Genomic DNA, 23,106 nt, shown 5'->3' on the forward strand with positions numbered 1-23,106 from the left:
GCACCATACACTATGACTTCCGTTTTTGTAAACTTTTTCTTTTAACAATATTAACGTTCTGATTCTTGTAATCTGCAAAAGGAGGTGTTAAAAGCTGGCTCAAACTGATGATGAGAAATTAGTTGTTTCCAATAGGAAATTTCCAACTTATTGTTTTTTCTATCAAATGCATGTACGCTTATTGTTTCCAGAAGCAATAGGGCCACCAGTACTTTCTTGTCATATATTTGTTTTAGATCATCCCTTATGGATGTGAAGGCTGATTCTGCCCCTCCATCTGGTCTGAATTCAGACTCATATTCTTGTATCAAGTCAATTTTCTCAGTGAACTTTGAAAATTGAGCAAAAATTATTCCTTCAAATATTTTACAGAGGAATGGGCATTAGATATTAGCTTATAGTTTTCTGGTCTGGGTGGGTAAAGGCTCTTTTTCTTGAGAAGCGGCTTGATGTGGAATCTCAACTCTATAATGCTGAAATATGATAGTAGAAGTAAGTGGTTGTCAAGAAGCCACAACACCTCTTTATTATCAGGGATGAAAAGGGAAGAGTTTTCTTGACATGGGAAATATTTGTTCTGTGGAGAAAAAGTTAATGTGCATTTGCAGTTTAACACTAATTCTAAACTTGTGGATTGCCCTCTAATAGACAGTCCACCAGTTTAGGATTTGTCATGCATGTAAGATATGAATATTTATATAGGTAGTCAACAGGAATGTTGGGAGTCCCCAAAACAAAGGAACCTTACCAAAACCATGGGTGTAAATTACTGGCCTTTGAAAGGCTTTTTCTTTTGCGCATCAGGCCAAGAGTGGATTCGTTTGATGCTGAGATCTGTATACAGATGAATCTCGTCTGGTGGATGCTGCCATCTCTATAATCAGAAGTTGACAAAACGGGAACCTCCTAAGGCTGTTTCATGTACCTCCGACATTACAGTAGTGCAAAGCTGCAAGCTTGTGTTACCAAACACTACCTTATAAACATACAGGCCCAGATTTAGAAGATTCTGGCGCATCAGTACTGGTGCACAAGATCTCTTGCCCCCCATGCCAGGTAACGATACCATGGGTGCACCATATTTACTGCAAATCAAAGTGCAAGGAGGCCCATTGATTTTAATCTTGTAGATTTAACTGCTGCATTTTTGCGGGCCTTCTAACACAGTAATGGATTATACCTGGTGCAGGCATAATGTGGCGCAAGGGGTAACAAAGGGGTGCAATGCATGCATTGTCCCACTTTGTAAATATGGCATAGCGATTTTTGCCTCATTGAGCCACATCAGCATACAAAAAAATGACACCAATGTGGTGCAAGGAGGCAGTAAGGCCTTGTATATCTGGCCCACTGTGTTCTATTGAAGAAGTATCGAAATTTAAACAAAAACTGTCCTGGTGCTATGCCCTTCAGATTTGCTTTCATGAAAGTTTTCGACATTTTTTATGCGTTAAACTTTCCTATCTCCTACCATTCTTGCTGTCCCAGAGCAGATGCTGTGATTGTGTACCTCAAATCCACATTATTGTGATAAGCCCAGAATGTAGCCACATTACAAAGCATGTCCATTTCATTTCAGGATCATTGCCACGACACAAATGCAGGCCCCTGATGCCAGGAAGTCCTTCCCCTGTTTTGATGAACCAGCCATGAAGGCCACATTCAATATCACTCTGATCCACATGCCTCAGTTCGTGGCGCTGTCAAATATGCCGAATATCAGTAAGTGCGACTACCTTTGGCAAAAGTACACACTTGACTGCACTGAAATATTTTCGAACACTTTTTCCCTCTCTCCACTTTACAACTTCCAAACAAGTGTCTGCCCTTCTTAGATACAGTATCGGATTGGATAAGAGAGGAATGCGATTAAAGTTTGAGCCACAAGTCATGAGAGTCTGAGACTGTTGTTTCTTCTCCTCCTGGAGGTATTGTTTGCAGTGATCTAATTACGAAAATTGTGTTTGATTACCTGCGAGGTGAGGCAGGCCCTTATTACGAGTGGTCTAGTTCGTCGCAATATGTGGGGTAACTATTTCTACTCCTCAAGTGTCACATTTGAGAATTGCAGTGAAGGTGAAACGTTGTTTTCCCACATTAAAAAAAAATCATGTGAATTTATTCCTGTGAGTGCTCCTTTTTTCTTTGAAGTATTACCACATAATTGGAACAAAGCTGAATAAGAATAAGCATTGACACTGCATTGGCAGAAAACCCATTCAAGTGAAGTGGATCGTATATGTGTGTATGTACATTTGCACACACACAAACACATATATATATGTATATATATATATATATATATACTCAAATTTTTATTTGTAACATATATAGTGAGTAATGTGGTCCAATATCGCAATCCAGGAGTTGTAGTGACATGCGACCAGAACTTTGAAATGGCAATAGAGAACCCATCAATTTTATTTATTTTATATATTAATTTTGGAAGTAATTGATTTGAGAAAGCTGTTTTTTATATAAAGTGCAACTTAAAATTGGAAAAGACTGAAATTTGAATGTTTAGGTTTTGTTTACCTTTCATGAATAAATAGCTAATAAAACAATAGACAGGATGAAGTCCGTTAGATTTATCGATTCTCTGACAGCAGCCTTACCAGCTTGTAATGCATTTAATTTGAACATTTTACAAAAATGTAGTTTCTAGATTAAATGGACCAAAATATTACTGCCAGAAAATTTGCATTGTTGAAGCACATTCTAAATAACCATGAAACATATGTGGTCCTCCATTTCCACTAATCATAGAGCTCAACAGAGTGAATGGTTTGGGGTTTGGAGGGGGTGGCTACCGGTATCAGTAGATATGGATTTATAGTCCTTATAATTTGTGCAGTAAAAGCACCCAAACATGTAATATATATATATATATATATATATATATATATATATACATATATATATATATATATATATATATATATATATGTATATATTCACACACACCATTCAATGAATCAGCATGAAGCTTTCTAAAAACTCAACCTCTTTGAGTTCTTCATGCCATAGGCTTTTTTATTCTTCCAATAGTTGACTGGAATTACACAAAACTATATAAAGCAAATATAAAGTACTTTTCACAAAAAAGCACCTTTGCTATGTTTGGTGCAAATCCGTTAAGGTTAAGTCGTTTTTGAAAAATTAGCATTCAAAAAGGGTTGACCTCTTACCATGAAGAAGCTAAATTTTACAGCTATTTGGACCTTTAATTCGCAGAACCATTGGATCAGAGTGCTTTTTCTCCAATCGGTCTTTACAAATTCTGAAATACAGCAGCATATTTGTGAATCTGGCACACTATGAGTGGATAACCGTCAAAAAGTTATTTCTTTTACAACCGTCATTACCCGGCAGGGTGCACCAATCACAGTGCTAGAAGAAACAAAAAAGAAAGAGGGAATAAGGGAGAAGGGTCAACTTACCTTGACATCTAGATCTGCCATGACAATAATATAAGCTGAATTTACTGATTCTGAAAACTCCCTGGATCCAGCAGTTCTGTGGACTCTCTGGGTTTACAAATCTGGCATAGTAGTCACAAGTCCTGTACAAAATTGGGGAAGAAATAATTCAGTGCACCACTGTTACATTTAGCCAAAAGCCACAAGTGGGAGTTTGTCACATGAGGTGGAATGATAGCAGGGCCTGGCAGCAATCCAACGATGCCATCAACCTTGATGCAAAAAGCTGAAGGCTCTACACAGTGGGTGTTGGCCGTCTGAGGTGCACACAGCCTGTGGCCTTGTGCAATGGGGACTGGCTGTATGCTACAGGTTGGAGACAGGACTTTGCCTCCTGTGGCCAATCCTGGCATCACATGGTCAACATTAATCCGCAGAGTTGTTTGCTTCTTTTTGAGGGTTTTGCAACAGAGCAGGTTGAAGGCTAAGCATTGTGGCCAATCTCACTGTGTAGGGATGGTTGGCACAAGGCCAGTCCTTCTGGCTAACCCTCACTGTGTACAGCCAAAGGCTTTGTACAGTAGGATGTGGTTGCTCATAGTTGGTTAGGTGAATAGGATTCTAGGATGTGGTGTATGATAAAAAATATCACTGAAGAAAAACAATGGTTAAGCCTTGGTCATAAAACATTAAGGTATTTTAAAAACAAACATTTGATAGTCACTAAAAAGTATACTATTATGTGGAGTTATTGTTACAAACTAGAAAACTACTGAAGTTTGTAAATTATGATTAGGGCCACATGCCATAACTTTGTAACAAGGACATTATAGTTAGGTTCAGATTTTACTAGGCCTGGGCGGAGTTCATGGAATTCTACTCCGTGGAGTTCCACGGAGTTCCACGGAGTTGAATAAAAACTCCATGGAAATCCGTGCAGGCAAAGTTCCATGAGCTACGGAGTCCTGAATGCGCCCGCTCTCAGAAGCGCTATGCAGGGTCCGGCCTGGTTAGCCAGGCCCGACCCTGCTTAGCACTTCCGAGATTGGGTGCATTCAGGAGAGGGCTGTATGCAGTGAAAGCTGCTGTTTCAAGCCTCTTGTGCACTGGACTGTCCTGTGTACACTGACTTGAGTTCAGGCCAGGGCCGTAGGGAGTGAAAGCTGCCATTTCAGTCCGCTGGTGCACCAGCCTGTCCAGTGTGCACTGCTCATGGGGCAGGACGGTGCACAGGAGGCCTGGGCAGTCTGGTTGTGTACAAGAGGCCTGAAATGGAAGCTTTTCCTGTCTACGGCTCAGGCCAGGGCCATAGGCAGCGAAGGCTGCTGTTTTGGGCCTCTTGTGCACCAATGTCCACAAAAAAAAGTTTTTTTCAGTGAATATATATATGTGTATATATATATATATATATATATATACAATACATATATATGATGGAAAGTATATGATGTAACAGGGGTTTACATGATGTAATATATGCATGTTACATCATGTACTGTCCATCTTTACATTACAGTACAATTACATTGTATTGTATTACAGTAAGGGACATACAAGTCCCAGTATGCATACATCAGATCTGGCTGTTGCAACTCTTACTTGTAATAGCATAACATATAAATGCGTTTTAATTAAAGAAATAACACAGGCATGTCCTACATTATTAAAGTGACCAGATCATTCCATGGCACCAAGGATGCAGTGTTGCAGTCCTGGGCGTCTATTCTACAACATAATGCATTGTGATAGTTTTAGTCTTGAGTCCCATAAATGACAACAATTGGACTATAGAACTGGATTACAGGTGTGTGTAAAAGAATAGTTCTAGGCTAGACCATTGTGTCTTTTGGGACGTGGGATCCCCTGATAATCATATAATGGCATGGCTGGAAGTGATAATGTTATTTGGTTTGAGGTAAGTGACACTGTAGAGAGAACGTGGACGCATAAGGTCAAACATAGTAAATTACAAATCCTCAGTATAAAAAGCTCCACAGCAACTTTGAAGTAGGGTGCCGCCATTCATTTTATACTGCAGCCCCTTCCACGGCCCTTGCCTATTTTCAGTTCACCACCACTTTACAAACTCCACACCTATTCTTTACTTCATCTCTTCACAACCCCTCTATCTCTTCCCTGTCACATCTCTGTTCGGGTGCTAAAACCTCCGGCGGTGAGGATGTGGCAAACAATTTGAGATGCGGCGCTGGAGATGTCCGCAAATATGAGAAACTAAAATGACAATGTATGTACTTAAATGTATTGAACAAGCTCTATACGGTTAGAACAAATATGTGTTGTGAATTGGACTCGTAATAGGCTACTGATAGTAATGTTTGAAAAGGGGATTCTGTACATTAACAATTAAAAAGCTGTGTCTCAGGATTCGAATCACATCGAGTTACATAGTTTTTGCAAAGGTATTTAAAGGCAAAGACCTCTTTTTGACAATTGTTTCACATTTTCTTTTGTGGAAGGCAATGTGCTCATGAAATATTTTCATTTCAAGTTAAGAAAGGTGGGCCTATCCCATTGTTAACTGATGATATGGTTTCAGTGTGGCTTCAGGGAGATGCAGCAAGATTTGCATGTCTAAGACTGCACATATAAGTATCAGAATAAGGAGCGTACAGTATTAATACATCTTATATTGGCATTTGTGAATAGCAAATCACAATTTTGATCCTTGATGTCTTTCTCGGTCCTGAAATTGGTTAAGTTCTGAATAATTGGTAATATTATAGATGAGCTGGCAAAAACGCCTTGAAATAACTTTGCAGAGAATGGTATTTTAACCTGAAAAAGAAAGGTTCCTTTAGGGTTTGACACATACAAAATACTCATTCCATGTGCTGTTATGCAATGTTTGGTGAAGAAATCAATCCAACAGAAACAGACAAAGTGGCTCCTAATGGCATAAATTTTAACAACACCATCCACGATTTTAATTATGTACTATAACTTCCAGCAAGTAAGTTGTCAAATCAACTACAAAACGTCAACATTGCCTTTAAATCTTTCAAGGGAAGTGTGCTCTATAAAATGCACAATTTGTTACTATCTGCAGTAAAGCTCTTTTGGTTATGATCGAATTTTCTATATTAGTTTTCACTAAATGACAAGCCTAATTACAGCAAAAAGTAATTTAACCTTTGTCCTGGGGCAGGAGAGCTGGGTACTCAAGGAAGGCATCAGGCAGCCAACTAATTTTCCAATTTGCAACTGAAATCGGTGGGGCAAAAGCAGTGTACCTTGTGAAATACCTTAGCATTGTGTCTAAGAAAACTTCAGAATTCTGCTTTCAGTGAGTCTTTTAACACATTTATAAAAAAAAGGCTGTGAATCACAGAAAAATAGAGCAGTGGATCCTCCAATATAAGCAATTGGATGGGGAGGGTGACCACTCACCTCCAGGAATAATCACAGCCATCAGAGTGAACCCTCAAAGCTGCTAGCTTAAATTAAACACAACTCCCTGGTAAATATGGCATGGAACAGACAGGCTTAATTTAGGGAGATATGTAAAGTATTTATGCAGTATCAAAACAGTAATAATGTCAAAATGCAAACCAATTAAATACTTAATTACTTCAATAGGGTAAAATGTAATAAACAAAATGACACCAAAGGACAAAAAACCATGGGAAACAGGTATTCATTTTTAAAGTAGAAACTGTGCTTTTGGACTAATAAACTCTATTGCAAGAAGGTCAGTTGACCTTATGTCAGCCATAGTTGAAATGGATGACAGCCGCAGTAGAATGTTGCCTTGATTCAGGACATCACAGCTGCCTCTTAACTTATTCTTGGATTCGAAGATGAAGATGCAAGAGTCCGATTGCGGATTGGGAAGGGGGTATGATGTACGGCCCGTCCCTTAGGGTGCTATACCGGCACTTATCTTACCCATCGAGCCATTTGCACAAAGAATGTAATAGTTGTTAGGTAAGGCGACGAGAATATGAGGTGTCGATTCTCCAGTTAAACGTGTTTCTGTGAGTAATAATACATCTGGGGATTCAGAATCTAACACATTGTAGATTTCTAATTGCTGTTTCACCATGAATCGAATATTTAAAAAAATAACTGCTGAATGATTAGATTTGAGGCTGTGAGTGCTGGAGCTTACATCAGATGCTACATTTCCTGTACTCAAGGTGAGATAATTAACATACTATGAGAGTGGCGGTAAGAGCCTTAGTTTTTTGCCTTCTTTTTTTGTATGCCTATATGGTCGATTTTCTGTGATATGGAGGGAGCTAATTCATAATCAGTTAAATAAAGATGTCTTATCTCCGATGAGGAGTTGGTTAAAAATTTCGATTTTTTAACATAATGGCTGGCTCCTGGCCCCGGCCGGACGCAGACGGGCCCTGATAAGCGTGCCTTCCCCGTGCCTTCAGTGCGCCAGAGAGCGTTCTCTGCGTGTCTGTGCTACTTCAAGCATTTATAGCTGAAATTGCTATATCCCCGCCCCCTCAAACAATAGAGCTTGTTGACTAGTTCCCTCAAGCAGCCGCACAGACACTGCAGAGTGCGAAAAATTACGTTTAAGTTCAAATAAACGAAAAGATGTTTAAATTGACAGGGATAGAAACAATTTTCAGTGCGAGCAGAATGGTGCAGGTAATTCAGAAATTTCACTCACTCTTGACCACTGCGTACCTGTGCCACTTCCAAAACTGTATAGCTAAAGCTGTTACAGCCCCGCCCCCTCAAGCAATAGAGCGTTGTGATTAGTTCCCTAAGCAGCCTCACAGACACTGCAGAGTTTGAAAAATGATGCTCAAATTCAAGTCAACGAAAAGTGTTTATATTGACAGGGATAAAAACAATTTTCAGTGCAAGCAGAAAAGTGCTGGTAACTCAGCAATTTCACACACTCATGACCGCTGCGTGGTCATGAGTGTGTGAAACATATATAGCTTAAGCTGTTATAGTCCCGCTCCCCTCAAGCAGCCTCTCAGACACTGCAGATTGCGAAAAACGACATTCAAATTCAAGTTAAGCAAAAGATTTTTAAAATGACAGGGAGAAAAACAATTTTCAGGGCAAGCAGGAAGGTGCAGGTAATTCGGCAATTTCACTTACTTGTGACTGCTGCACGTCTGTGCTACTTCAAACATTTATAGCTGAAGGTGGCATAGCCCCGCCCCCTCACACAATATAGTGTTGTGATTTGTTCCCCCAAGCAGTCTCACAAACACTGCAGAGTGCGAAAAACGACGTTCAAATTCAAATAAAAGAAAAGATTTTGAAAATTACCTATCCACTAATGCGGTTGAGAGACCATTGAGTGTTGCCTGTGCTGTCATCTGCTCCCTGCTGAGCCTTTCTCTGGTGTTGGTGATACCTCTGCCCACTTCCAGGCTCCTTGCTGAACTCTCCTCCTGAGAGGAATCATTTGGGTGGGGCGTGGCTTGGAGAGCCCCAATTCAGATGTAAAGTGATCTTTTTATCATCAGATGAAGATGTTCCTGGTGCTTCTTGCCTGTCTGCCCTCTTGAGGTTTGGATGAGAGTGGAGGGATTCTTATGGGGACAGTTGTCGAGTGGATTCTAGGTTGTCTGGAGATTGGAGATATGGGCCAGAAGGTGTATCCTCTAAATTAGTTTGTAGTTGGCAAAAGAGGGAGTACATGGCTGTTTTTTTTGTTCCGGCCCATCCTTTTTTGCATCAGTCTATGTTTTAAGTTTTGGGCTGGGACAGCCACAAGCTGGGGGAAGGGGGTGGGGGGTGGTGTCATGCCAGAAGTTCCTGGAAAATCTGCAGTGGAAAGACAGGCAGTAGATGGCTCCCTGTGGTCTGCGGCATTTGACCTTGGAGTCCCCTCTCCAATAAGGGGCTTTTCCTTGAGTTCATTTAAGAAATTGAGCATGGAGGAAAGATTGGACAGTTTGTCCACAATCGGGCCGCAGCTGCAGATTAATTTTGCCTCAGAAGTATCAATAAGTTTAGGTACCCCACCTTCTCATCAATGCCAGTGATATATACAGCCAAGGTGTTACGTAAATTCAGTTGAATGTTCATTTTATGGAACTGCTACTGAAGGGCTGCCACTGATCATTGTATGGTGTTTAGCAAGGACGTCCGCATGTTTTCTGTCTGTAACACAGCCATTCTGCCTGTATCAGCCCTACTCCCAATGTCCAGTTCTGGCTCTCCTCTGTTTTTTTGGGTGATGACAGAGGGGGAAAGTCCCTGTGGTGAATCCAGTGAGCAGAAGGCCAGCATCTCTGCCCACTCCTAGGTATGAGAGGGCCCCCTGCTCTTCAGCTTGATGTTCTTTCTCCTCAGGGCCCCCTTGGTACTCTTGCTGTTCGTGGTACACAGGTGGTGGCGAGTTTGGTTGTAAGTTTGGTGAGCCAGTATATGATGGTGGACCTTGAGAGATCTTAGAAGCAGTTGGACTGATGTCTTGGTCAGTGTTGGCGATCAGGGCCCTGGCCGTTCACTTTTCCTGGGTCGGGCGAGGGACTCTTTTAAGTTGAACTGGGGATCTGTCTAGATGGCCCGATTGGTCGGCAACTGTGCCACCCCTTGGTTTCTCGAAACATGTCCTACCTCTTGTCCTTCTTGACTCGAACGCATAGGATGGTTGGTGCATGTGCTCGAGCTGGACTGCTGCCCCTATTTATTTAAGTTTTTAGGATGTTGTGGGATGTAGGGTTCATGAGAGCCTCATCTGCCTGATTACATGCCTCCTGAAATTGTGGAAGCTGTAGAGGGTGAAGTGATGCCTGTAGGCCTTGAATTTCACTGCTGCTTGAAAGAATGGTGGAGCCTGCATCTTTCAAGAAGAAACATTTTGAGTAGGTTTTTGGTTGAATGGACTGAGTGAGGTTTCTCTTAGCAGTGGCAGCAGTCATCTGTGGTCCTCTTCAATGGGCCTTGTGCTTCTGAGTCGAACGTAAGTAGAGGGTCTAGTGATTGCACTTGTCTCATTTCTTCTGCAGATTCCATCTTTTTGCGCTTTACCTTTCCAGGCTGGTACGGGGTAGTCCCCTTACATATCCTGACCTCATGGGTTTGGCTGGCTGCCCCCTTGCAATGAAAAAAAACCAGTTGCACATTTTACAAGGTTTGTTTTGCTTCCTTATGGCTCCTTAGCTTTAATACTTTGTTTGGCTTTGCTTAGTTAGGTGGATTAGTAGCTTTTTTTACTTGCTTTTGCCTTTGTTATTGCCTTTGTTCCTTGTTTTTGCATTTTGCCACTTTGGAGATGATCTCAGGTAGAGCAGGCTGATGATAGATTCAGGCTGGAGTTGGTGCTGGGATTGGTGCTGCAGTGTCGACCTTGGGGCCACGGAGGTGTGAGGTCTATTTCCTCCCACCTATCTCATGAAATTTGTAATGCCTGCTCATTACTGCGGATTGATGGAGGTGTCTTCCAAATCCAGCCGGCCAATTCAGCCGGTTCAGCACCTCCTGCGGGCTAGCAAGTGAATTGGACCTTAGTATGATGGAAGGAGGCATGAGCATGCAAGTCTTGTTACTGGGCCATCTTGGTGCTGGGCCAGAGGAGCTGGCAGAGTGGCTTGAGAGAGTAGCTGAAGTGAGTAGCTGAGAGGGAAGCATGAGAGATAAAAAAAAGCTGCAGCAAGGTAACACAGCCAAAGGGCTAGTGATCGAGTGAGGCAGTCGAAAAGCAGCGCAGCAGATAAGGGTAGAAACACAGGAGAAATTAATTAAATAGCAATTTAGGATCCAGAGCACACAATATAAACAAGCTCTTTCGACCATGCCATACTAATATCTGTCATGACAGCAACCTATCCATAATCCCACCTATTACCAAGAATTCCCCCTTCTTCACCCACTCGCCTATCTTCCTTAATAGGCCCATATTGCATAAAGTTCCTTGTGGGTGCAACACAACAAAAAACCCGGCCCACATGCAGTCTTTTTCAGGCTGTCCCATCTGGCAGTGCCAGAGTGCTGAATAAGCCATCCCAACACTTTGCCCCTATAGATCTAGTATTATTGTTTAATGTACTGTTCTGTCATCTATATTGCAGACTATCGCTTGAACATTTTATATGAACGTGAAAGCGATCAAACTAAATACAGTGGTAATGAATCATCATGCAGAACAACAGGCATGCTAGAACAGCAAAGTAGGATATAACAGCAAACAATAAAGGGCACTATCAAGTGTTGTGTCAGAGCATGACCTAATACAGCCATATATCACACTACTTCTCATAACATACGATCAGATCAGATAACATCCCACCATACCATGTTTTAGAAATTGGGTGCCTGGTTAGCAGTAAGTTTACACTCTGTCCAAGCAGGGATCCTCACTCTAATCAGGGTAATGGAAATACACACCTCGGATATCCCCTGCTCACCCACTTGGCAGCTTGGCACAAGCAGTCAGGTTTATCTCAGAGGCAACGTGTAAAGTTTTTGTACAATCACAAAGAGTAACACAGTGAAAACACCACAAAAGTACTCAACACCAATTTAGAAAAATGGCTAATATTTATCTGAAAACAAGACCCAAACAACAAAAATCCAACATACACAAGCAAAGTTCTGAATGTTTAAAGATTAAACTTGAATATGATGCTTAGAAACACAAATTCTGCAGTTTGGTCATGGCATTGTGACAGAGTTGTTCCCAAATATCTGATGCCAATGGTGCCGGTCACGGAGTCTCACGGACCCCCAGGTACAGTACCTTGTGAAAGTGAGGAAACAAGCTGGTGCACCGAGTCAGGGAGCAATGCGTCACTGGATCCGGTGAGGCATCAATTCCGGTGCTGCGGAGCATAGGCGTCAGTGTGAGGCATTGGGTCCTTGCTGTAGAGCAGTGGGGATGAGGCGGCATCGTTGTGAAGCATTGGTTCCTTATGCTTCCGGCGGGGTTGATGTCCGGTGGGTCAAGACGTGGTGGGGGACCTAACGGGGTCACGGACATGCCATAGGGCTGCAGGAATCAGGACGGAGTCGGGTGTCACGAACATCAGTGACATGGCACTCTGGCCTCAAAAATTCACGGGACATCAATAGCTGCTGCAGCATCAGGCCTGCAATGTCAGTCGGGGTCATCGCATCCCATCGCGAAACACAGCTTTGATAGCAGGTGTCGTCGAAGGGGTCAGGCAGCGGCATCAGTCAGGGCATCATCCAAAGTTGGTACACTTGAATGTTCTTGGTTTTTGTTGTACCTGGCTTTTTGACAGGGACATCCCCAAACTTTTTGCTTCCTTCCTCCTATTTTTTCTGACCTGTTGTTGTTGGCTTTTGACCTCTGGGCACTTAACCACTGCTAACCAGTGCTAAAAGTGCATATGCTCTCTGTGTAAATTGTCCTGGTTTGCCAGGCAGTGATCCAGTCTGAGGGTACAGACCCTGGGCTGGAAGGCCAGGTTCAGGGTGTCCCCCAGGACCTGGAGGGAGGGGCTACTGATAACAGTGCCCCTACCATGTTGTCTTTTGAGGAAGCCACTCCTAGTTGGAGGGTGCTGGACCCCAGAAGGGAGGGCAGGGGGAGGGAAGCCTCACCCCGGGCCCTAGTCCAACCTGAAGGTACAGACCCCAGGTTGGAGGGCCAGTTGCAGGTTAAGAGTCCTGCACTGGTGGAGGAATGGTACAGGGCAACTTCTATAAGCACCCTAACCATGTTGGACTCTGGGGGTACCGCTCCAGGAGGGAGGGTACAGAGCCCCAGAGGGGAGGACCAGGTTCAGGCTGTCATCCCTGACCTGGTGGAAGGGAGAGTGGTTAAAGGGTGCCCAGCACCTGCGGCTACCGCCCCCCACTCTCCACAGCCACAGTGGTGGGAGAGCTTTGAGAGGCCTGGGGCCTGGCTCTCATCCCTGGCAGCTGTCAGTAACCACTGTGGCTTGCTGTCTGGGTGGACAGAGTTATCCCTGGGGAGGGGAAGTGTCACACCCAGGGGGTAGATTGGGCAACACCACTGTGTTGGTCCTGGTGGTACTATCCTGCTCCTGGGATACATCTGTGAGCAAAGTAAGGTTAGGTGCTGCACAGATGGGATCCGCAGGTAAGGAGAAAGGTTCCCCATGGGTTGGCTTAGTGGGCCCTGAGAGTATGGACAGAGGGATCCAATTTGAGTCAGGAAGGCGAAGAACTGGAGCATGCCCCTGCTGTTGTGGGCCGGGGTCCATGTTCTGTTGCCTCAAACAGGGAAGTACATCAGGATAGTGATTGTTCTCCCCTGGCTTTAGGCTGGTAGGGGGTCATGTTGTACCTGGCTTTTTGACAGGGACATCCCCAAACTTTTTGCCTCCTTCCTCCTATTTTTTCTGACCTGTTGTTGTTGGCTTTTGACCTCTGGGCACTTTACCACTGCTAACCAGTGCTATAAGTGCCTATGCTCTCTGTGTAAATTGTACTACTGATTGGTTTATCCATGATTGGCTATTTAATTTACTTATAAGTCCCTAGTAGAGTGCACTATATGTGCCTAGGGCCTGTAGATTAAATGCTGCTAGTGGGCCTGCAGCACCGGTTGTGCCACCTACTTCAGTAGCCCCTTAACCTTGTCTCAGGCCTGCCATTGCAAGGCCTGTGTGTGCAGTTTCACTGCCACTTCGACTTGGCATTTAAAAGTACTTGCCAAGCCTAGAACTCCCCTTTTTCTACATATAAGTCATCCCTAAGGTGTGCCCTAGGTAACCCCTAGAGCAGGGTGCTGTGTGGGTAAAAGGCAGGACATGTACCTGTGTAGTTATATGTCCTGGTAGTGTAAAAATCCTAAATTCGTTTTTACACTAATGTGAGGCCTGCTCCCTTCATAGGCTAACATTGGGGCTGCCCTCATACACTGTTGAAGTGGCAGCTGCTGATCTGAAAGGAGCAGGAAGGTCATATTTAGTATGGCCAGAATGGTAATATAAAGTCCTGCTGACTGGTGAAGTCGGATTTAATATTACTATTCTAGAAATGCCACTTTTAGAAAGTGAGCATTTCTTTGCACTTAAATCTTGTTGTGCCCTTCAATCCACGTCTGGCTAGGTTTAGTTGACAGCTCCTTGTGCATTCACTCGGACACACCCCAAACACAGGGTACTCAGCCTCACTTGCATACATCTGCATTTTGAATGGGTCTTCCTGGGCTAGGAGGGTGGAGGGCCTGCCCTCACACAAAGGACTGCCACACCCCCTACTGGGACTCTGGCAGACAGGATTGAACTGAAAGGGGGCTTGGTGCATTTCTTAGACACTCTTTGAAGTCACTCCCACTTCAAAGGCACAACTTAGTATAAAACAGGGCCTCTGCCCTACCTCATCAGACACTTGCTGGAGAAGAAACCTGAACCAGAAACTACATCCTGCCAAGAAGAACTGCCTGGCTTCTCAAAGGACTCACCTGTCTGCTTTTCTACAAAGGACTGCTGCCTTGCTGTTGGCCTGCTGCCTTGCTGAACTCTTGTCTGGCTTTAAAAGTGCTCTCCAATGGCTTGGATAGAGCTTGCCTCCTGTTCCCTGAAGTCTCAGGACCAAAAAGACTTCTCTTTTTCACTTGGACGCTTCGTGCGCTGACATTTTCGACGCACAGCTTGTTCCTCAGCGAGAAAAACGCTGCACACCGACGCTGATCGACGCAACACCTTCGGGACGACTGGAACTTCGACACACGGCCTCGCAAGGACAACGCCGCCCGACTTCCAAAGAAAAAATCGACACGACGCCTGCCGTGAGAGCGAAATTTCATCTCACAGCCCCGCGGAACGACGCGCAGCCGGAAAACAAGCAGGAGAATCCACGCACAGACCCGGGACATCTGGTAATCCCCGCGACCCATAGAAGGAGACGGTCCGCGTGCAGGAAAACGATGCACGTGTTCCCCAAGTGACCTGCAAATACCCAGATAAATATTATATATTTTTCTAAACACTGTGTGGTGTATTTTTGTGGTGTTATATTATGGTATTGTATGATTTATTGCACAAATGCTTTACACATTGCCTTCTAAGTTAAGCCTGACTGCTCGTGCCAAGCTACCAGAGGGTGGGCACAGGCTGATTTTGGATTGTGTGTGACTTACCCTGACTAGAGTGAGGGTTCTTGCTTGGACAGAGGGCAACCTGACTGCCAACCAAAAACCCCATTTCTAACAGTTTTGAACCAGCTTTTACTCCCAAGGCCCTGAAACTGGAGTAGGCACCACCTGGCGCATTAGAGTCCACAGCAATTTAACCCAGAAGCTGGTAGGTGAAGTCTTTACTGTCTCTGAGACTTCTTAACAGGAGGCAAGCTCAGTCCAAGCCCTTGGAGAAACTTCACAAGCAAGATACACAGCAAAGTCCAGTCTTCGCCCTCTTTAATGCAGAAGCAGCAACTTCAGGCCAACCCAGCAGAGCACACACAGCAAAGGGGCACTACCCCTCCTCCAGCTCTTTAGCTCTTCTCCTTGGCAGAGGTTCCTTTTGATCTAGAAGTGTTCTAAAAGTCTGGGGGTTTGGGTCCACTACTTATACCCATTTCTGCCTTTGAAGTTGGCAAACTTTAAAGGAAAGGCTCTGTTGTTGACAAGAACCTGCCTTGCCCATCCTGGCCCCAGGGGGTTGGAGACTGCATAGCGCGAGGACAGGTACAGCCCTTTCAGATGCAGGTGTCAGATTCTCCATTTCCACTCTAGCCCAGGAGATTCATCAGGATATGCAGGACACTCCCTAGCTCCCTTTGTGTCACTGTCTAGGGGGAATTCACAAACAGCCTGTTGGACTTGTTTTTGCTTATGCAGGGTCATCCCCAATCTTTTTGCCTCCTGCCTCCTATTTGTTCTGACCTGTTGCTGTTGGCTTTTGAACTCTGAGCACTTTACCACTGCTAACCAGTGATAAAGTGCATATGCTCTCTGTGTAAATTGTATTGTTAATTGGTGTATCCAAAATTAGCATATTTGATTAACTTGTAAGTCCCTAGTAAAGTGCACTAGAGGTGCCCAGGGCCTGTAAACCAAAGGCTACTACTGGGCGGGCAGCACTGGTTGTACCACCCACTTAAGTAGCTCTGTAATCATGTCTCAGAACTGCCACTGTAGTGTCTGTGTGTGCAGTTTTTAACTGTAAATTCGACTTGGCAAGTGTACCCACTTGCCAGGCCTAAACCTTCCCTTTGCTTACATGTCAGACACTCCTAAGGTAGGCCCTAGGTAGCCCCAAGGTCAGAGTGCAGTGTATGGTTAAGGAAGGACATATAGGCCCTCATTCTGACCCTGGCGGTCTTTGACCGCCAGGGCGGAGGACCGCGGGAGCACCGCCGACAGGCCGGCGGTGCTCCAATGGGGATTCCGACCGCGGCGGTAAAGCCGCGGTCGGACCGGCACCACTGGCGGGGTCCCGCCAGTGTACCGCGGCCCCATTGAATCCTCCGCGGCGGCGCAGCTTGCTGCACCGCCGCGGGGATTCCGACCCCCCCTACCGCCATCCAGATCCCGGCGGTCGGACCGCCGAGATCCGGATGGCGGTAGGGGGGGTCGCGGGGCCCCTGGGGGCCCCTGCAGTGCCCATGCCACTGGCATGGGCATTGCAGGGGCCCCCGTAAGAGGGCCCCTACATGTATTTCACTGTCTGCTGTGCAGACAGTGAAATACGCGACGGGTGCAACTGCACCCGTCGCACAGCTTCCACTCCGCCGGCTCGATTCCGAGCCGGCTTCATCGTGGAAGCCTCTTTCCCGCTGGGCTGGCTGGCGGTCTGAAGGCGACCGCCCGCCAGCCCAGCGGGAAAGTCAGAATTACCGCCGCGGTCTTTCGACCGCGGAACGGTAACCTGACGGCGGGACTTTGGCGGTCGGCCTCCGCCGCCCGCCAAGGTCAGAATGAGGGCCATAGTGATGTGTTTTATATGTCCTGACAGTGAAATATTGTAAATTAGTTTTTCACTGTTGCAAGGCCTGTCCCTTTCATAGGTTAATATGGGGGCTACCTTTAAATCTGAATAAAGTGTAGATTCCCTTTGGGAGCGGATGGACATGTGGAGTTTGGGGTCTCCGAGCTCACAATTTAAAAATACATCTTTTATTAAAGTTGATTTTAAGATTGTGTGTTTGAAAATGCCACTTTTAGAAAGTGAGCATTTTCTTGCTTATACCATTTCTGTGACTCTGCCTGTTTGTGGATTCCCTGTCTGGGTCAGTTTGATAGTTGGGCTGGTTGCACCTCACACTAGACAGTGACACAAAAGGAGCTGGGGTGTAGTCTGCATTTCCTGATGAGCCACCTGTGCTAGGAGGGAGGGGAGTAGTGGTCACTTACACCTGAAAGGGCTGTGCCTGTCCTCACACAATTCAGTCTCCAACCCCCTGGTGAGTGTCTGGGGCCTGCCCTGGGCATGGCAGGATTTTACACTCAAAAGAGACATTAATTTGAAGTAGGCCTACTTCAAAGGAGAAATTGGGTATAAGAAGGGCACCCAAAACCACTGACTTTAGAACACTTCTGGAAACAAGAGGAGCCTCTGCCTGGAGAAGAGCTGAAGAGCTGAGGAAGAAGAGCTGCCCTGCCTGTGACTGTGCTTTGTGGAGATATCCTGCAGTTGCTGCTTCTGCCAAAGTAACAGGGCAAAGACTGGACTTTGTGTGCCTTCCATCTTGAGAAGAAATCTCCAAGGGCTTGATTTAGAGCTTGCCTCCTGTTGTTTGAAGTCTCAGGGACAGCAAAGACTTCTCTTTGCCAGCACCTGGAGTCTCTGGAGAGACTCCTGCCCTGACAAGTGGTGCCCTATCCAGTCCCTGGGCCCTTGAAAGGAAAAGCTTTAGAAAATTCAAGAAAATCGACTTCGGGCGACTCCGGACCAACGCCGCTGCTGAATCCGGTGACGCCACCTGCAACTGACTCCATGATCTTCGCTAGACACAATGACCTACGCAGGCCCAAAACCGCTGCAGCCCTGCCGAAGTCCGCGACTCCTTGGAAGTCGCCGCACCACGTCGTGACCGCTGTCGCTCGAAGTGCACGGATTCAATGTTTTCCACGGACGCCATGATCCCCGACTTCGCACATTGGCTTGTTTTCACTCTTAACCAAGGTACTGTATCTGGGGGTTCACGTGACTCCGTGGCAAGCACCGCTGGTGTTGGATTGTTGGGAACGACTCCGTCACGTCACCCTGTTAACACCTCATCAAAACATTTTGTGTTTCTAATCGCTATTTTTGAATTTAATCTTTAAAAATTCATAACTTGACTTGTGTATTGTGGATTTTTGTTGTTTGGTCTTGTTTTGTTTAGATAAATATTTCCTATTTGTCTAAACCTGTGTTGTGTCATTTTGTAGTGTTTTCATTAAGTTACTGTGTGTGTTGGTACAAATACTTTACACCTTGCACTCTGAAGTTAAGCCTACTGCTTTGCCAAGCTACCAAGGGGGTTAGCAGGGGTTAGCTGAGGGTGATTCTCTTTTACCCTGACTAGAGTGAGGGTCCTTGCTTGAACAGGAGGTAACCCGACTAACAACCAAAGACTCCATTTCTAACACAGCCCAACTGTAAGTCTGACCCAGATGTGGATTTGACAAGAAGGCAGAGGCACAGAATGGATAAGCAAGAAAATGCCCACTTTCTAAAAGTGGCATTTTCAAACTTGCAATCTGAAAACCAACTTTACCAAAAGATGTATTAAAATTGTGAGTTCAGAAACCCCAAACTCCATATCCCTATCTGCTCTCAATGGGAAACTGCACTTAAGAGCTATTTAAATGCAGTCCCCATGTTAACCTATGAGAGAGATAGGCCTGGCAATAGTGAAAACTGAATTTGACAGTATTTCACTATCAGGACACGTGAAGCACTCCAGTACATGTCCCACCTTTTTAATACACTGCACCCTTCCCGTGGGGCTACCTAAGGCCTAAGTTAGGGGTGCCTCACATGTAGTAAAAGGGAAGGTTTGGGCATGGCAAGTGGTGCACTTGCCAGGTCGAATGGGCAGTTTAAAACTGCACACACAAACACTGCAGTGGCTGGTCTGAGCCATGTTTACAGGGCTACTCATGTGGATGGCACAGTCAGTGCTGCAGGTCCACAAGTAGCATTTGATTTGCAGGCCCTGGGCACCTCTAGTGCACTTTACTAGAGACTTATTTCAGCATTATATCCATCCTCAGAGAAGTTCTTCCACTGGCACAGCAGGTGTGATAAGGAACGTACAAGCAAGTAAAACTGGCCACCTCCCTCTTGTTGTGTTTTCTAACATATAGACAACTAAGTGAACTTTTTTTGGCTGTTTGTGGGTCTGTTTTATGATCTGGCAGGCCATTTTTAGATGTTGCCTAAGAGAGTATGTATGCGCTTTTGCTTGAGAAATAAATTGTTTACTACAAGGGGCTTTAGAGTCCACCCATTGCTTGCCGTTTATTGCCTTCATTGTCACTCTTATTTGCTACCTCCTAATTGGTCAGTGTGTGTCCATTTCACCAATTTTTGTTCCACCTCTCTGTGTGTGCTGCAGCATGCTGCAAGCATGCATGGTCTGGACTCCCTTATTGTCTCCGAACCATACTGTTTAGGAAAAAGATTTTAGAGCCCAGAGGCTGCACGTCCACACTGCCTGAAGCTGCATCACTACCCATACTAGCTGCCACACATTGATATTGTGTAACTGTACTTCAGAGCACCAGTATCACTCTGGCCTCAGGTAAGAAGTACAGAAAACCATGCATAACGTTAAAACAGGATGTTAGATAATAGGATATTGAATTTCTTTACCGTCTTGCTCATAGTTTTGGGAAAGAAAACAGTAAATATATTTTAGGCAGCCTGGAGTGATTCAAAGGATAAATGTGCTGAGACAGCAAGTGGCAGGGGTTGCTGGGCTCCAGGCAGAATGAATGATAATGTCAGCAGTCTTACTCTGAAGTAATGGTCCTAGCTGCACTGAGGGACAAAAACAAAGGCACACTAAGAGGCATCTAGTGACTGGTCACTAAGCAGAAAGGCCAAGGCCCCTAGTGCTGATCGAAAGGTGCTGGCGCAAGAGAGCCCATGGCTGTTTACTAGGGCACCATGCCTCTGGGTTGAGGCACAAGACTTGAAATTATGAGTCATAGGTTATGGTTACTTTCTCCACGGTGCATAGTGTGATACTAAAAAAGTGAAGCAGCCACAATCAAGTGCTTGGATCAGAAGCAAAAGGAAGCTCTGTGAATCAGGAGAGAGACAACCATGTTTTAAGGTGCCTTCAGAGTGAAGCACAAGACCACTACACACAGCAGCAGGTATCCACCACATGTACTGCATTTTCCATGCTGCTGCCTGTGCATAGCTAAGAGTGGAGCGACTGGTGACAGGACGGTTCACATAATAGAGCTTTCTCCGCATGCTGCTGTGACAGGTGGGATAACAATTGGATACCACACTCCTCACCACTTACCCCAATCAAACTCATTCATTTCACCCTTTGTATCAGTTAACAACACTCTCATCCCAGTAGCATACCCATGTTACTCGCATCTTGACCCCAAAAAAAACTTTGCCAGGGATAGGACCCTAAGACAGAACTGTACCAAATCATCTCACAGAATGACTCAGTGTGCTAAGTACTCAGGGTCTGCAATTGCGTATCACAAAGACCCAGAGCACCCAGTATCCATGTGCTGGGACCACAGCTCAGGTCTGCCATTGCACCTCACAGCGTATCGAGAACTACCCAAGGCCCGATTTAGGGGTTTGCTGAGAGGGTGCTCCATTGCAACTGTGACAGAGTACCCCCTCTGACAAACACTCAGTCCACCCACTTGATTTAGGGTTGGTTGGACCAACAGTATTTTAACAAAGTAGTGTACTCTGGCTTCATCACTGACAAACCCTAATTACCGCCGGACGGAGTATGGGTTGTCAGAAGTAAGCCATCTGACCATCCACCCAATTTAGAGTGGGCTGTTTATTGCTATATGTCAGTCAGCGATAGTAAGAAAAAAAATGATCCCACTACTTAGGGATAAAACTGCCAGGGTGTGGGCACCATTAGTTTTACAATTTAAAAAAATCCCACTTTGGGTGTTTGTTTTATGAGGAAAAATAAGTGTCAAAAGTTTGGTGTAAGAATCTGTCAACAGTGACCAACACACCAAAGAATGACGATGACAGTGACGCAAACAAATCCACAAAGTTCACTGCTGGGTCATCAGTGAGCTCTCGATTTGGCAGGCTCAGTAAAGGCAAGTGGCAGATGGAAAGCTCCCCATCACCCTGACTATCTTTACTCCATGTGCCAAATTCTAAATTCGGCCCTACTTTTCCAAAGACTGGGCCAAAATAAAAGTCTGGCAATGTACCTCACCATGACCCAGGACCCTTTATCTATTGACTGGTTCCAAAACACAGATATGCCAATGCACCTCATGGTATAACTCACAGCACCCAGTATGCAAGGGCTAGGCTGAAGCAAAGTTTTGCCAATGTACTTCATCATAACCAAGTGGCCATGCCATCTGTGGCTGACCGTTTTACGCAGAAACATTTTAAGGCGTGGGCAAAGTGACCCCACTTTTCTAGGGCTCCAACATTAAGCTTTCAGGACAGACCCAGATAGTGGCATTAAGCAAAAATGATGGGGACACCTGCACAATATGAAAAGTAGCTCCGAAATCGCCAATAGCTCTTAAATATTAGAAGGCTTTGCATGGAAAAGGGTCCCCCAGAAGGACTGGGGACCCCTTTAATGTTCGTGGGCCACCCTGAAGGACTTGGGACCAAAAAAGATGGTTGTCAATGAATACATCACAATTGCTGAGGATGTGAATGAGCTCATAATGGATAATAAATTCAGAGTTGTTCCGAGCAAGGGACCCCAGATTATAATTGGTCTGGGCCCCCCAAATTCTTTAAGATGTCCCTGCTTCTGCGCAGTCTTTGAATCTTTTCTCTCACTGCATGAGCTGTTATCTGTGGCGGTCTGTGATGCTGGGTCCAGCCCTTCTCCTCCCATCCCCCAAATTGGACTTAAAAAGTACTGGAGTAGTTCATGAGTGCCCCCTCAGAGAACTCTTTAAAAGCCATTGACATTCTAACATACTTAAGTGGAAGTTGGTCTGTAAATTGTGGTACATTTTTTAAAATTCCTCAGGGATATAATGCCCCGAACCACACTCAAGGACTTGCGTGCTCGCTTGACTCACTTGCTGCAGTCGAGCATTAGGAATACATAAACAGTGGTTCCTTTGGGTTCACTTAACTAGGATTACTTTCCAACAATTAAATGGAATGTTAGTCAAAATACATGATTCCAAAACAAGACTATGAACATCATATAGAAACAAGAATACTTGGGACCCGAAATAAAGAAATATGCATAGCATAAATGTATTATTAAAATTGATTTGATAGATTCGTATTGGGTGCTCCAAAAAACAAGCACAGATGAACCGGCACACTGCTCGAGTGTACAACCGCTCAGAACATTTCAAGAGAGTAGCATACACAAGTAGGTAAAATTCAGGTTTTGGCATAAGAAAGACTACATGCCAAAGTAGTATCAGTCTTGAACTAAGCAGTCACAGTGTTTGAAATATTGTGGTCCAGAGGCAGTTATATGATGGGAATTAGTTGGAGAAAGTAAACGACAATTTAGCTAGCACTTAGCCTAACCAAAAGACGCTGAGTGAAAGTCAGCTCAGTGGCCAGAATTAAAAGTGTTTGAATTAATGTATCTAAGGGGAGTGGATGATGGCCATGCTTAAAAAGAGTGCATGACACATGTAGCTGATTTG

The 23,106-nt window shown here is 44.8% G+C and overlaps 1 protein-coding gene across 2 annotated transcripts in view; it reads left to right on the top strand.

The window, feature by feature from the left end:
- LOC138284178 (aminopeptidase Ey-like) overlaps positions 1 to 23,106 on the top strand; it is a 534,815-nt gene that overhangs the window by 178,029 nt on the left and 333,680 nt on the right. For both annotated transcript variants that reach the window (XM_069222674.1, XM_069222675.1), the window contains exon 3: positions 1,580 to 1,722. In XM_069222674.1, coding sequence (XP_069078775.1) covers positions 1,580 to 1,722 — 143 coding nt within the window. The remainder of the gene's footprint in view (positions 1 to 1,579; positions 1,723 to 23,106) is intronic.

This window comes from Pleurodeles waltl, chromosome 3_1 (assembly GCF_031143425.1).
Source record: "Pleurodeles waltl isolate 20211129_DDA chromosome 3_1, aPleWal1.hap1.20221129, whole genome shotgun sequence".
NCBI lineage: Eukaryota > Metazoa > Chordata > Amphibia > Caudata > Salamandridae > Pleurodeles > Pleurodeles waltl.